Source organism: Zophobas morio, unplaced genomic scaffold (genome assembly GCF_036711695.1).
Source record: "Zophobas morio isolate AGI-343-1 ecotype UQ-CSIRO unplaced genomic scaffold, CSIRO_AGI_Zmor_V1 ptg000024l, whole genome shotgun sequence".
NCBI lineage: Eukaryota > Metazoa > Arthropoda > Insecta > Coleoptera > Tenebrionidae > Zophobas > Zophobas morio.
Window position 1 is genome coordinate 9,871,724 of NW_026972129.1, and position 13,907 is coordinate 9,885,630.

General features: G+C 37.3%; 4 protein-coding genes across 4 annotated transcripts; 3 read left to right on the forward strand and 1 right to left on the reverse strand.

Moving 5' to 3' along the window:
* The first annotated feature begins 2,832 nt into the window (after window positions 1–2,832).
* Window positions 2,833–4,608, forward strand: LOC135135589 (uncharacterized). The gene is made up of 3 exons (XM_064064685.1): window positions 2,833–3,064; window positions 3,257–4,108; window positions 4,451–4,608. Exons 1-3 carry the CDS (start codon window positions 2,833–2,835, stop codon window positions 4,606–4,608), a joined length of 1,242 nt encoding a protein of 413 aa, XP_063920755.1.
* Window positions 4,609–7,385: 2,777 nt separating this feature from the next.
* Window positions 7,386–8,894, forward strand: LOC135135590 (tigger transposable element-derived protein 4-like). The gene is made up of 2 exons (XM_064064686.1): window positions 7,386–8,040; window positions 8,818–8,894. The coding sequence occupies exons 1-2, from the start codon at window positions 7,386–7,388 to the stop codon at window positions 8,892–8,894; spliced, it is 732 nt and encodes a 243-aa protein (XP_063920756.1).
* Window positions 8,895–8,996: 102 nt separating this feature from the next.
* Window positions 8,997–10,164, forward strand: LOC135135592 (putative nuclease HARBI1). Its single transcript, XM_064064687.1, has 3 exons — window positions 8,997–9,284; window positions 9,341–9,616; window positions 9,673–10,164. The coding sequence occupies exons 1-3, from the start codon at window positions 8,997–8,999 to the stop codon at window positions 10,162–10,164; spliced, it is 1,056 nt and encodes a 351-aa protein (XP_063920757.1).
* A 60-nt stretch (window positions 10,165–10,224) lies between these two features.
* Window positions 10,225–13,736, reverse strand: LOC135135593 (myb/SANT-like DNA-binding domain-containing protein 3). Its single transcript, XM_064064688.1, has 7 exons — window positions 13,538–13,736; window positions 13,226–13,489; window positions 12,677–13,146; window positions 11,863–12,096; window positions 10,800–11,741; window positions 10,557–10,735; window positions 10,225–10,490 (listed from the first exon to the last, which is right to left on the reverse strand). Exons 5-7 carry the CDS (start codon window positions 11,018–11,020, stop codon window positions 10,225–10,227), a joined length of 666 nt encoding a protein of 221 aa, XP_063920758.1. The 5' UTR covers window positions 11,021–11,741; window positions 11,863–12,096; window positions 12,677–13,146; window positions 13,226–13,489; window positions 13,538–13,736.
* Window positions 13,737–13,907: the final 171 nt, after the last annotated feature.

Genomic DNA, 13,907 nt, shown 5'->3' on the forward strand with positions numbered 1-13,907 from the left:
CCAAATAAAAGTTATGGCAGACGGAGGACAAGGGTTTATGAAAATATGCTTAACAATACTCTCTGAAAATCGTAGTAGTAAACTAAATAGCAGTGACAAAGAATCAATGGAAGAAGAATAAAAAATGAAGCGATGTAAATATTCAGAAGGTGGAAGAGCAGGGAAGCAGGGGAAGTTAAGTGGAGTACAGAGAGTCCTTGATCCTATGTATCGTCCCAGACATAAAAGAAAGCTACGATAATCTCAAATTGCTTTTTGATCTTATACAAATCAACAAAATTTCCTTCAGATTTGTAGCAGATCTGAAAGTTACACTTCTCGTTAATGGTTTCCAAACAGCAAGTTCTACTTATCCCTGTCCATATTGTTACGTGTCAATGAAGGATTTGAGATCGCAAAATTCTACTAACGACAAAAGTTCTAACAACATGAAGCAATTTTTAAGAACCTACGAAGACGCCACTAGACACTACAAAAAATTTTGTTCATTAGAAAAAAATAAAAAAATCTCAAAAGAATGTTTTAGCACAGTAAATAATCCAATTTTTGAAGAAGGGGCAGGAACCACAGTTTTACAAAAGTGCGTTATACCAGAGTTCCATATTTTACAAGGATTTGTGAATCATTTGTTTTGGAATGGGTTGGTACCTCTCGTTGAACGAGAAGTGGCGTTAAGTTGGCCACAAAGACTGGGACTAGTAACCAAATCGTATCAAGGTGAAATTTTCGAGGGAAATGCTTGCCGCAGACTTTTAAAAGAAGCCGATCGTATTCTGGACCTTGATACTGATCGTGCAAAATTAGAACTTGTTCCAATCATCTCGGCCCTAAAAGCAATGAATAAAGTTGTTGAAGACTGTTTTTGAACAAATCAAGTAAAATCTGAACTTACCCAAGACATTGTAAGTCTTAGAAAAGCTTTTAGGGCTACTGGAGTTTCGGAAACTTTAAAAATTCACATAGCCCTAAATCATCTGGAAGAATGTATAGCTTATCTTGGCAATTGTGGGCTTGGATTATGGTCCGAACAAGCCGGAGAATCGGTCCATAGAGAATTTTTAAAAACATGGATCCGGTATAAGTTGAATAATGTTTATGACGAACGTTATGGTTCTAATTTGTTAAAGGCTGTAATTGATTTATCGTCGTCTCATTTATAAAATAGTCTTTGATCATTTTGTAATTTTTTTTGTTGTTATTAACAATTTTCATTAAAATGTTTTATAATTGATGATACATATTCATACAATATTGAAAAAGTGAGTTAAGTGAAAGTTTCTTGTCGTTTGTCGCTCCCGGTTGGGGCAATATTTGGTGAGATCTTTCTGAATTTAATTGTTTTTGGTTGTGGCAGGCTGTTAACAGCCTTAGTACGCAGCTCCCTTTAAATTGTGGAACCTTATATATTCTCCTTAGTGGAGCAATACTTGTTAATTCGCATGTTCCTTTTATCACCAACAAGTTTTCTTACACTCAAGCACTGATAAGTTCTTATAAGCAGGGTCGAGGCGAGTGATTGCGGCTCGCCGCAGTCGCTTCACGGGCAAACGGGTTTAATCCCGTGATATATAAATTTGGTCATTATGGCTAGTTTTGAATTTTCCTCGAAAGAGCAAGCGGTAGTTCTTAACGCTACCGATGGCTTAACTTTAATTGATTATGTTGCTGCTATAGGTAATATAGTGACAGCAAAAAATGTTTTGTTCGCTTCTAAGATGTCAAAAGATCGTGTATGTATTTACCTCAGTGCTAAATCCTGGGTAGATGAAGTGGTTGATAATCATCCAACTATCATTATTAAAGACCAATCAGTCAGTGTGCGCCGGCTGTTAAATCCAGCACGTCGCATTATCCTCTCTAATGTTTGCCCATCCATTCCTCACACTGTTTTTGAAAACCAAATTAAAACTTTTGGATTTACTCCTGTCTCAAAAATGTCTTTTCTCAGGGCAGGAATGCGGAGTGACGAATATGCCCATGTATTAAGTTTCCGCCGACAGATATATGTTCAACCTGATGACGTGGTCGACCTACCATCCTCGATGGTCTTAAAATACGAAAATACTAACTACCGGGTATTTTTCACGTTCGATGATGTTTGCTTTAAGTGCAAATTGGTTGGTCATTTTGCAAACGATTGTCCGAATGAAGTGTTAAATGATAATTCACAGGCGTCTTTTAGCAAACTCCGTGAAACTGTGGCAGGAAAACGTCAAACAACAGACGACGCGGCTGAAACGGAGGTAAGTCCCTTGGATCTGTCTACAATAATGGGAAATAATAACGGGAAATCTAACTTAAAAAAGCAGAGAGTTAACGAATCCACAGAAAGTTTAACGCCACTAGAAGACTTACTGGAACCCGCCAAAGATCTGATAGAGAACAGTGTCGCTTACCCGTTAAATTTTGATCAAACCGTTGCTTTTATGAATAGCGCCTCGGGAGAAAGCGACGTACTAGCATTGATCCACAAACATACGGAAGACATTCAAGGCGTAATCAATTTACTTTACGACGTATACGGAGTTGTTGATCACAAAGGAATTAAGAATAAGTGTCGTAAGATCCAGAGAAAAATTAAGAAGGCCACTGAAGGAACCCTAAATTTGCGCCTCGACGTCCCGACCGAGTTATCTGGCTTGGCCGGCAGCTCACATAATCCTGTCAACTAATTTTTCATGCCCTCCCATTGGTGGGATTCTGAAGGACTCTTTCTTCAGGTTCTTGCCTACGTGTGAGTGTGAACACCATTGTCTTCTTTTGATATTATCATTCAATCACAATACAGAATATTTCACTGCTTCACTAGTATACTCCAACATCGCGTCACTAATGGCCAAATATAACGAGTTTTGCGCTCTAGTTGCTACTGAATGTCCTTCAATTATCATGTTGAGTGAAACTTGGCTAACTTCCTCGATACCTAGTGGGATGGCCTTTTTAAATGGTTACACGTTATTTAGAAAGGACCGAGCTGAGAGAAAGGGTGGTGGTGTTTGTATTTACATATTGGATCAAATACTCGCTGACTTCGTGGTGATTCCTTTGGATGTAGACACGGGAAGTATTGAATCCATATTCTTAAAATTTTATAATAAGTCTTCCACTTTCGTTCTAGCTTGTATCTACAGACCTTCTACGTCATCGTTACACGATAGTAGGCTTCTGTTTGACTCTATTTTTAACATTACCAACACTTATGTAAACACATTCTTCTTTGGTGACTTTAACCTAAGTGAACTAAAATGGCCTTTAGATAATCGTCTGTCATTCCGCGATCCTGCTCAACTTCTGGTAAATTTACTTAATGACAGCCGCCTAAGGCAGCTTGTAACCAAGCCTACAAGATACAGAACTGGTCAAAGTCCATCCACCCTCGACCTCATTTTATCTTCTGATAACACGTCACTAGCCAATCTAGATTATCTCCCTCCTATTGGCATCTCAGACCACGTGACATTAAAGGTGGATTTGCAGATATGCTCTATACCCTCTAAAAAGAGGATTGACACATTTAAGAGGTCAATTACAGATTATAAAGCTATATGCAGGTGTTTAAATAAGGTCGACTGGAATAATTTATTGAGTGACCCTTCAGTCTCTAACAACTGGAACTCCTTTAAAAATGTTATTAATGTTCAGATAGAACAACACACAACCACCTCTTTCGTTAAACGTTCTTCTAAAAAGCCCTGGATCAACAACTCTATCCTAAAATTTATTAAAAAAAAACGAGCTCTATGGCGTGCATTCAAAAGAACAGGTCTTGAGGCTGATTATAAGAAACATAGGTCTTTCTCAAATCGGTTGTCAACTATAATTATAGAAGCCAGAATAACCTACGAGAAATCTATAGCTGATGGTAAAGACACTAAGCGGTTGTACAAACACATTCGAACTCAATTATCCGGCCCAGTTGGAACTAATTTACGGATAAAAGATGACACGGGTACAGTGGTTGATAGTGATATTGAGGTAGCCGACTCATTTGCCAAATCTTTTTTAAAAATTTTCGTACAAGAACCGCCCAATGACATAATGCCTAGCATCCTTGGAGTACCTAATGCAGCTGTTATCGATGATGTTCTATTTTCCAGTGACGCTGTCCGTAAAAAAAATCGGTTGTCTGTAAAGCCGGTTTACTGACGATAGTTGAACGTGACAACGTCTTAAGAAAATACTGATGGAATGGTAGCATTTTTCAAAAGAAAATTTTAATTTCATTTGTTTAATAGATTTGTATGTATATAGAGAAGGAGGTAATTAGAAATCACAATGAAATTGATCAAGTTAGATTTATGTATACGCATAAATACAATTATGTCAATTTTTTTAGTTTAATGTGTCTTGAAAAAATTGACACTACATTCACTTTTCACTGAACTTGATACTCGACCAAAACATGTCAATGTACTATCTTGGTACTATAATATAGCAGCTGTCCACGCAGACGCATCGCTCACTCAAGTAGGAGAGAGACGGATGGCGAACGCTGCCGAACGCTGCCGAACGCTGCCGAACGCGAAGGCCGATTGTGCCTCTTTGTCGCTCGTTCCGCGTTCTCGCTTGCACTTCAAGCCTTACATGGGACGCCTCAGAGCGAGGTAACGCCGCATGAGTCATGCTTTTTCGTGCGTGCAGCCGGCTCCATCGATTTATAAGACGTTGTCACGTCAAAAATTAGATAAATTGAAGGTGTCAAAGTCACCTGGCCCTGATTTAATCACAGCTAAACTTCTGACCACATGTTCATCTGTTCTATCGTATCCTCTCAGCATTCTGATGAGCCAGTCCTTTAATTCTAGTTCTCTACCTGCCGACTGGAGAACAGCAACTGTGCGGCCAATCTTTAAAAAGGGAGACAAATTTGATGCTACCAATTATCGACCCATAAGCCTGACCTCCCTGATTGTCAAAGTCATGGAGTCTATTATTTACGACCGTGTTATTGAATTCTTCGTGGATTATCAATTAATACCCTTCCAGCAGCACGGCTTTCTTCCCGGTAAATCTATCCAATCAAATTTACTCTGCTGCCTATCGGATTGGACGAAAGAAATGGACGCAGGCAACTCAATTGACGTAGTGTATTTAGACTTTTCAAAGGCATTCGATCGCGTCCCTAAGCGTCGATTGTTGCATAAGCTTCAACATCTTGGCTTAGGAGGAAATCTGCTAAAATGGATTGGTTCTTTTCTTTCTGAGAGAACATTTCGAGTTAAAGTGGGAGATGCTTACAGCCGTCCTTTTGAGGTTATGAGCGGAGTTCCCCAAGGTTCGGTACTGGGACCATTACTCTTTATAGCCTATACTGCCGATCTTAAGAGTAGCTTGATGTAACCTTTTTCCATGTACGCAGACGATACCAAATTGTATAATTTAAGCTCACAAAATCAAATTCTTAAACAAGATCTTATAAGCATTCAAAAATGGTCCAGTGACTGGCTACTCCCACTTAACTTCGATAAATGTAACGTCCTTTACATTGGTAACAAGAATCCCAGAATGCCGTATTACATGAACGGTGAACAATTAGTCTCCTCTGACTGTTGTCGTGACCTTGGTGTTTTGGTAACTTGTGACTTGTCTTGGTCTCAGCACACCGCACATGTCAGTAAAAAAGCCAATTCGACACTGTTCCTTCTGAGACGGGCATTCCAAAAAAGTAGCCCTATTATCTTCGCCAAATTATATAAAACATTTGTAAGACCCTTACTAGAATTTGCGAACAGTGTATGGTCGCCTATTTTACAGAAAGACATCCTTTTGCTTGAGTCTGTCCAACGTAGGGCTACAAGAATACCGTTTGGTAGAGTACGGCCTCAATACCATGAAAGACTCGCAATAATGAAAATTCCAACTTTATCAAATAGACGCGTAAGAGGTGATCTTATCACGACCTTTCAAGCCATGTCCAATAAGTCGTCTCCGATACACAAGCTCTTCATACTTAGTTCACATACTCTTACCAGAGGACATTCTTTTAAATTGGCTAAAGAAAAGTTTAAGACCACGGTAAGGCAGCACTTCTTGAGTAATAGAGTTTTTCAGCAATGGAACTCTTTGCCTGAAGAAATAGTCAGTTCACAATCAACAATGGCTTTTAAAATTAAATATGACATTTACAGCTCCCAATAGAAATATTGGGTACTTCCCATAACGCGACGGCGCGGGCATAACAGGCATAGACCTCTGCCCGATCGCCTAACATAATAATAATAATAATAAATTGAATCTTTTCTTTGGCCTAAAAAGTTTGATGTTGTTAGCGCCATTTTTCTACCCTACCCGATCAGTCGCGATTTAACTAAAAACACGAAAATCATCAGTAAATCATGCAGAATCAGAATATTAAAAAAGTTTACGTTGACATTTTTGTGAAACTCATTTTTATTTAAGAGCACCTGTGTCCTAGAACTGATTTTAAATTTAGAGAATGATTTGAAAAAATTTTGTTATCATGAGGCCAATATTGTTCATCAGTACAGCGCATTAAAAGCACTAATAGAATCGTTAACTGAATAAGATGTGGTGATCCATATGGATTTTTCATAAAATTATTGCACCAAGTATCATGAGGAAGTCCAAGCTTTCCATTTCGGAGGATCAAGAACTCAGATTTCACTTCATTGCTTATAAAATCATAAATATTTGTTATTTTGAATTATCCTTTTAGCTTCAGCCTTGATACAATATCGACCAATTCATAAAATACTCATCATCTCAAAATATTTAGATAACGTCTAAGGTCGACACAAATCAAAATCAACTAGTGTTACAGAAATCTGCGTACGCACAATATCGTTACAACTTGCTTTAAAACTAGACCAGCAAACATGATTCTACAAAGACTTGATACACGTTTGTTTTCAGCGATCAGTAGTGGCATTTAGGTACACGATATGTTCAAACTTCTTACATTTAGTCCTCAACAATAAGTTACGTCCCTACATTAAACAAATTATTCTCAAGAAGTTTGGATAATTTGGATTGGACAATCATATTTAGAACAAAGCTGATACATATAGGTGCAACTTTTGTATGTACAAGTTGTTTGTTTAGTCAAAGTCGTTTATAGCGACTCCGCTTGTAGCGACAAGCCGAATATAACGACGGAATTGATCCAGCTTGTTTGGAAACCCATATACAGTAGGGTAAAAAAAGTCGGATATAACAACTTCGCTTGTAACGACGAATCCGGCAATAGCGACCAAAACTTACTGGACAATACTTTTTTTCCTCCGGTTATAACGACAATTGCACAACATTGTTCAAGATACGAACCAGAAAGAAGGGGAAATTAAAACTGCATTGTTTGCATTTTTATGCACGTGTGTTCGAGCCTCGAGTAGACTCAACATTTTCAGCAATATAAAGTGGCCTGAATGATTAGAGTTGTGTCTAATATAAGTTGTCCGGCGCATCCACACGTGGAAAATTTAAAAGCAATTAAACCAAACTGCACATCTGTTTTACAACCAATGGACCAGGACGTTATTAATTCTCTTAAAACCCATTACCGCAGAATGCAGATTTTAGAAACAATTAGGCATTTAGAACTGGAGAAAGAGAGTGCTGTAACGCTCTTGGACGCCATTCTTATGATTTCTGATGCATGGGAAAATGTATCTCCTAAAACAATTGCCAATTGTTTTCGGCATGCTGGATTTAGTATAAAAAACGAAGAGACAATACAAGTTGAAAGTGATTTTGATGAAGAAGACGACATTCCTTTGGCTCGATTGATTAATAATGTAACTACTATTACAGTGTCCAACGAAGACTTCCTAGAATTAGTGAATGTCGATCATAATTTAGAAACTTGTGGTGACATAAGTGAAGAGGACATTGTAAAAAACTTGTCAGAAGACCTTAGAGAAGATTTGGAAGAAAATGATGATGAAGACGTTGATGATCAAGTGCCATCATGTGCGGAAGCCCTTCAAGCGGTTTCTATTATAAAAAAATTCGTTACTTTGGAAGGTTTAAAAGATAGTAAACTATTGAGCTGTATTTCTACACTAGACACTAAACTGGCAGGTATTTATTACAAAAATAAATGTACCGGGCAGAGTAAAATAACAGATTTTTTTACGTTCGGTTTGGGACACGGAATTTCAAACGACAACCAATTTTCTGACATTTAAAAAACATTGTAGTCTTATACCTTATTGTTATTATGACTGACAGGTCGTTTGTAATTCCGTGTCCCAAACTGTAAATTAAGTAACATTTCAGTATATATTTGTAGGTTCATATGTGTATGTATGTGTGACTAATGAAGTATGTACTTGTAACTACTACATGATCCTTGGATGTATTTTCCTTTCTTACTTGCGCCTATGTACGTGTATTAAATATTACATTTTGTTTAAATAAAGTTGTAATATTTATAAAATTAGCATTCATCGGTTATAACGACTTCCGGTTATAACGACGAAAATTTCAAGGTCCCTTCGATGTCGTTATAGCCGGATTATACTGTACATACAAATCTACGTCTAGGGGCCGCTTAACAATAAAATAAATTTTCGTAGCACAATGTTGTTTTTCTTGTTAAATTATTTATTTAAGTGAATTTCGATACCATTAACCTACAAATCAAATCAATGTCTCGACGTCAATGATCCCCGGCCTTCACCTTATTCCTTCGTTACGTAATTTTCCGACCCGCCCGCTACGGGTCACAATGAAAAGATTATCTGTTAGTGACCCCTATTTAGGGTCTCTAATAACTGTAAAAGCTGATTTAGGGCGGTATTTATAGTCGCAACTCAGACTCAAGTTGACAGTTTGAGATTTATAAACCGATCTTAGAACTCAAGTCAAACTCAAGACAGGCTCAAGCCCAAGTCAGGTCCGACCTGTGCTCAAGTTCGACTTATCAAAGATAGGCACAATTGAAATTCCATTTTGCAACTCAATTTGTAGTTTGTCGCAACTGACATTTGATAGATTTGAAAAAATCATTTTTATAATATTCCACCAGTTCCACCATGAACCTATTTGATGATTTTTTCGAAGAATATCAAGACAACGACAATGACAATGCTATCCCTGTTCGTGTACCTAAACGTTACATCCGCGACGGACAAGATCCTTTTGAGTATTACCACGAGGAACAGTTTCAAATGCGTTTTTATTTCAGTAACCGTGTTGTGCGAAACACGTTGTTGCCATTGATCAGGCATTCGTTAGAAAAAATAAATAATAGAGGTTTACCAGTACCTTCCGTTTTACAACTGCTTCTAACTTTGCGATTCTATGCTACTGGAAATTTTCAGGTTGGTAGAGATTTATTGAAATTTTTTGTGTTTTATATTTTAATAATGTCTGCTAGATGGTGGATGGTGATTTGCGAGGAATTAGTCAAGTCACCACTTCGTTAACAATTAAAAGAGTATCTATAGCGATCGCAGAACATTTGCAAGAATTTATCCACTTTCCGAATACACCTAACGGTCAAAGAGCAAATATAATGGCTTTTCATAATATTAGAGGATTTCCTTCTGTAGCTGGATGTGTCGATGGTACTGATATACCAATAAAAAATCCAGGGGGGAATAATGCCGAAGTTTTTAGAAACAGAAAAGGTCAATTTTCTTTGAACGTGCAGGTACCCAACATTGTGGTATTGCCAACATTATATTTTTATTGGGATTTCTATTGAAGGTTATAGCAGGACCAAAGTTAGAAATTTTAAATATTGTTGTGCCTCATCCTGGATCGACACATGACAGTGTTATTTTTAACCGCAGTTCTGCTAGAATTGAATTTGAACAACGCCAAGTGCTTGGTCTGCTTTTGGGTGATAGCGCTTATGCTTGTCGTCCATATTTATTGACACCCCTTCTTAACATAGAAAATAACCAAGAAAGGCGATATAATCAGTCTCATAAAACGACAAGAAATGTCGTAGAAAGATGTTTTGGAAGATGGAAAAGACGATTTCCTTGTCTTTCTAGAACGTTAAGAAACAAGCTAGAAACCTCACAAATTATTATATGTGCGACTGCTGTGTTGCATAATATTGGAATATTTTTAAATGATGATATTCCGTTCGATGAAGATATTCCACCCGAACCTCAAGAAGATATTGTCGTAAGACAAAATCATTTCTTAGGTTTAGAATTTAGAAGATATTTTATTCGACAACATTTTTAAATTAACAAATTAACAAAAATAAAAAATTACGAATCTAAAGCCTTCTTGGCCGCCTTAAGTTCAGCCATTGCTGAACTTAAGGCGACTAGCAACAGCTAATTTAATTTCATCGATTTTGCGAATGGCTTCCAGTTCCTCTTTTGCAGCCTGCATACGGAGTTCATGCAACTCCCGTTGCTGCTCGATTGATTCTTGTAATTTTTGCACGCGAAGTGTTTTTTCCAAGCTTTGATCTACTACTGTTCTTGCTGTCTTTTTTGGAGGCTCCAGTACGGTTTCTTGGGTGTCACCCAAGCTTGATCCAGTTGCCAAATCCGTGGTTGGGTCTGCTATGACTCGTTCGTAAACATAAATTTTTTAAAAAAGAAAATTAAATGTGGAAATTTATCTACCTAAATTATTGTGATTCTCGTATCTGGCCGTAGAATCATACTGACATCCCAACTGAATGTCTAGATGTGGAGCTGCCTCTTCTACTAGGTCCATAATGGTATCATGCTCTTTGGCGCTTCGCGTTCCACCTCCAGTTTTTAGAATGTCATATTTTTCTTCAGTGACTATTTTTCGTTTACTAACAATAATAGGAATAAATTTTTCAGATATATTATTCAGTAATAGAATGAAAATAATCTTACGCTTGCTTCAAATTTGCCCAACACTTCTTCAGCTGTTTCGTGGTGCATTTACAGCCTACCTCAGGCTGTGCGTTGTAATATGCACATATTTCCTCCCAAACTTTAGACTTTTTCTCAAGACTCACCGCGTCCGTTTTCTTACATTCTATAACGGATCCTTTTTCCTTTATTATGTTGGTTAAAATGGCTTTTTCTTTAAAAGTATAAGGCGTTTTTTCCATTTTTTAAACATTAAACAATTCGAAATTGATGTCAAAAAATGACATTTGTCGAGCAAAACAGACAATTTCCGCAACTTCACCGAGTTTAGCCGAAGTTCGGTTTATAAATCCAAACTAAACTTATCCCTATCTTAGACTTAGTATAACTTGGGTAAGTCAGACTTCAGTTCAAGTTGGAGTTACGTTTATAAATACCGGCCTTACGTCTGTAATTTGGGCGATTTTCAAAATTTTTGAGAATTCATTTATGTCTCCTAGCAATTTCATTGTTTACCACATTACCATTTGACACATTTCATATGTTTTTCTCGTGATTAGTGTGTTAAGTGTTTTCCCAGTTTATGAATTTATTTGTTTACATTGTGTAATTAACAAATGTAAGTACATATATAACTTTGTCTTTACTAGATTATTATATCCAATTTTTGTAGAAGAAAAATGCAAGAAAACAAAACTTGCTCCGTTAACGGATGTGCGGCGAGAGTAAAGCCAATATTTGCATTCCCCCATCCGAAGCGGGGCCATGATAGATTTATGGCGTGGGTTAAAGCCGCGAATAAACCAAAATTCGCGGTTTTAACAAATGTGCAAATATATCGCAGGGGGTACATTTGCTTCCAACATTTTCGACCCGAGGATTTTGTACCAGAAACACAAAGGCTGCGTCGGTCTGCAGTACCAACCATTTTGCCTTCTCGAGGTAAAAACAAATTGAAGACCACTACGAAACAAATATTAAGATATTTTTACCTACAGCTGATACTGGAATTAGTCTAGGATCACTCGAGGCAAATCAGACTGATGTGGCCGATGTGGAACCGCAGACCATTGATCTCACTTACCTCTCTCGAAAAAAGGAATGGCCATATTTTTATTCAATCGCCAATTTATCTCCAGTTAAGAGACGATCTCCTAGTTCTCAAAGTTAGTAAATATTACAGTTTGTTTTTAATACAACACTAATTATTTTCGACCTTATAGGTCTAGATACTGAACTGGAGACACCGAGGGCTGGAGGTACGTGGAGTAGTGGCATTCCAGGACGACAACCAAATTTTGGAGCAGGTATTATAATGCTACAAAAATAAAACAAATAGAGAGAAAATGATATTACTTCATTTACAGAAAAAGATGAGATCAATGAGCTCTCTTGTGCTGGTCCTTCGGGGTTACAAAATTTTCGAAAAATAGGTAAGAAACTGTAATATTGTTTGCCACCACATTTCTGGAAATCTAAAATAGTATATTACATACCGAGTCGGGAAGGTAATGATTCCTCTCGAGAGAAAAAGATAGTTGACCGAGACGTAGTCGAGGTCAACTATTTCTCGAGAGGTAGGAATGTACCTTCACGACGAGGTTTGTATACTATTTTATTCACAATCAACTATTTAAATAAACACCAAAATGACCCCGTTTATGCCCATCAAAGATCTAAACTACGTTGGTTATGGAAACTTTAGTTGGCTGTGACTTTATCTGTCAAATAAGACAAAACCGCTGTGAAAACTTTTCTTTTCGTTTTTCTCTGATAAAATGGACAGTGATATGGAAAATGAGATGGAGTGTACTCCACCAGAGCTAAGGGAGGCTGCGGAAAGTATTACGATGAATATGTTACCCGTAAAAAGCAAAGACCGGTACGAAAAAACCTACCGGGCTTATCAAGACTGGTGTAATGATAAAGGCGTTCCAAATATTGGCTCTGAAAACGTCATATTGGCTTATTTTGCCCAGTTGAAAAAAGACAAAAAGCCCTCGACGCTATAGGCACATTATTCAATGTTGAGGGCAACCTTGAACATAAAGGATAATATTGACATCTCGAAAAACGCCAAATTAATAGCGTTCTTGAAACAACAAAATATTGGCTATCAGCCAAAAAAATCAAGTGTGTTCACAAAAGAAAATATGGAAAAGTTCCTAAAAAACGCCCCATTGGAGTTTCTTCCCCAAAAGGTATAAACTGTAAGTAACAACCAAAATTCTTGCATTAAACTATTCATTTTTCCAGGCTGCTTTGATTATTGGTGTCACAGGGGCATGTAGAAGCGAGGAACTCTTTAAAATGAATAAGAAAAATGTGGATGTACAAGAAGAAAAAGTAATCGTTTTTGTTCCCCATACTAAAACATACCAACCACGATCATTCATCATAATTGAGAAAGATTGGATGCGGATTATAAAAGAATATATTTAACTTACATCAAAGGTGGAGAATGTGCGATTTTTCCTTCAAGTGCGGCAGGGCAAAGCTACAAAACAACCATATGGCCACAATTCAATTGCACAATTCCCCAAAAAAATTGCCACTTATCTAAATTTAAACAACGTGAATACATACACAGGACACTGCTTTAGACGCACAGCTGCGACTTTGGTAGCGGACAGTGGGGGAGACATCCTCGGTGTGAAAAAATTAGGAGGTTGGAAGTCAAGTGCCGTAGCCGAGGGCCATGTGGACACTTCCTTAAACAGTCGGATTAAGATTGCAAACATGCTATCAACAAAATCTACCGAAAACTCCAACTGCATTGACAATCCTGATTTGCCTGGCCCATCAACATCCACTCAGAAATTCAATTTTTCAAGAGAAAACTTGCAACAGGGGATTTCTTTAAACATTACAGGCCACGATAATGCCACCTTCAATTTCCACTTTACTGGACATTCTAATTCTAATAATAATGTTTAAGTTCAAATGCTGTAATTTTGTTATTTGTTATTCTCGTATTCTAACCATCTAACCTCACTTTTCAAAAAATACATAATTTAATACGAGAAACTGTTGTAAATGCACCTAAGTAAAGCTGGTTGCCTACCTTTTCAAAAGTGAAATTCTTTCTGATTTGCTAATCGAAAAATGTTAAATCAAATGGTATCATTT

Bases quoted from the DNA above. Each gene is read 5' to 3' on its own strand.
- LOC135135592 (XM_064064687.1), top strand. From the start codon at position 8,997: ATGAACCTATTTGATGATTTTTTCGAAGAATATCAAGACAACGACAAT. The intron at 9,285-9,340 runs GTTGGTAGAGAT...AATGTCTGCTAG, and splicing joins ATGCTACTGGAAATTTTCAG to ATGGTGGATGGTGATTTGCG. The intron at 9,617-9,672 runs GTACCCAACATT...TTTCTATTGAAG, and splicing joins AATTTTCTTTGAACGTGCAG to GTTATAGCAGGACCAAAGTT.
- LOC135135589 (XM_064064685.1), top strand. From the start codon at position 2,833: ATGGCCAAATATAACGAGTTTTGCGCTCTAGTTGCTACTGAATGTCCT. The intron at 3,065-3,256 runs GTATTGAATCCA...AATGGCCTTTAG, and splicing joins TTTGGATGTAGACACGGGAA to ATAATCGTCTGTCATTCCGC. The intron at 4,109-4,450 runs GTAAAAAAAATC...CTGTCCACGCAG, and splicing joins ATTTTCCAGTGACGCTGTCC to ACGCATCGCTCACTCAAGTA.
- LOC135135593 (XM_064064688.1), bottom strand. From the start codon at position 11,020: ATGGAAAAAACGCCTTATACTTTTAAAGAAAAAGCCATTTTAACCAAC. The intron at 10,736-10,799 runs GTAAGATTATTT...TATTATTGTTAG, and splicing joins TGGGCAAATTTGAAGCAAGC to TAAACGAAAAATAGTCACTG. The intron at 10,491-10,556 runs GTAGATAAATTT...GAGTCATAGCAG, and splicing joins CGAGAATCACAATAATTTAG to ACCCAACCACGGATTTGGCA.
- LOC135135590 (XM_064064686.1), top strand. From the start codon at position 7,386: ATGATTAGAGTTGTGTCTAATATAAGTTGTCCGGCGCATCCACACGTG. The intron at 8,041-8,817 runs GTATTTATTACA...AACCGATCTTAG, and splicing joins ACTAGACACTAAACTGGCAG to AACTCAAGTCAAACTCAAGA.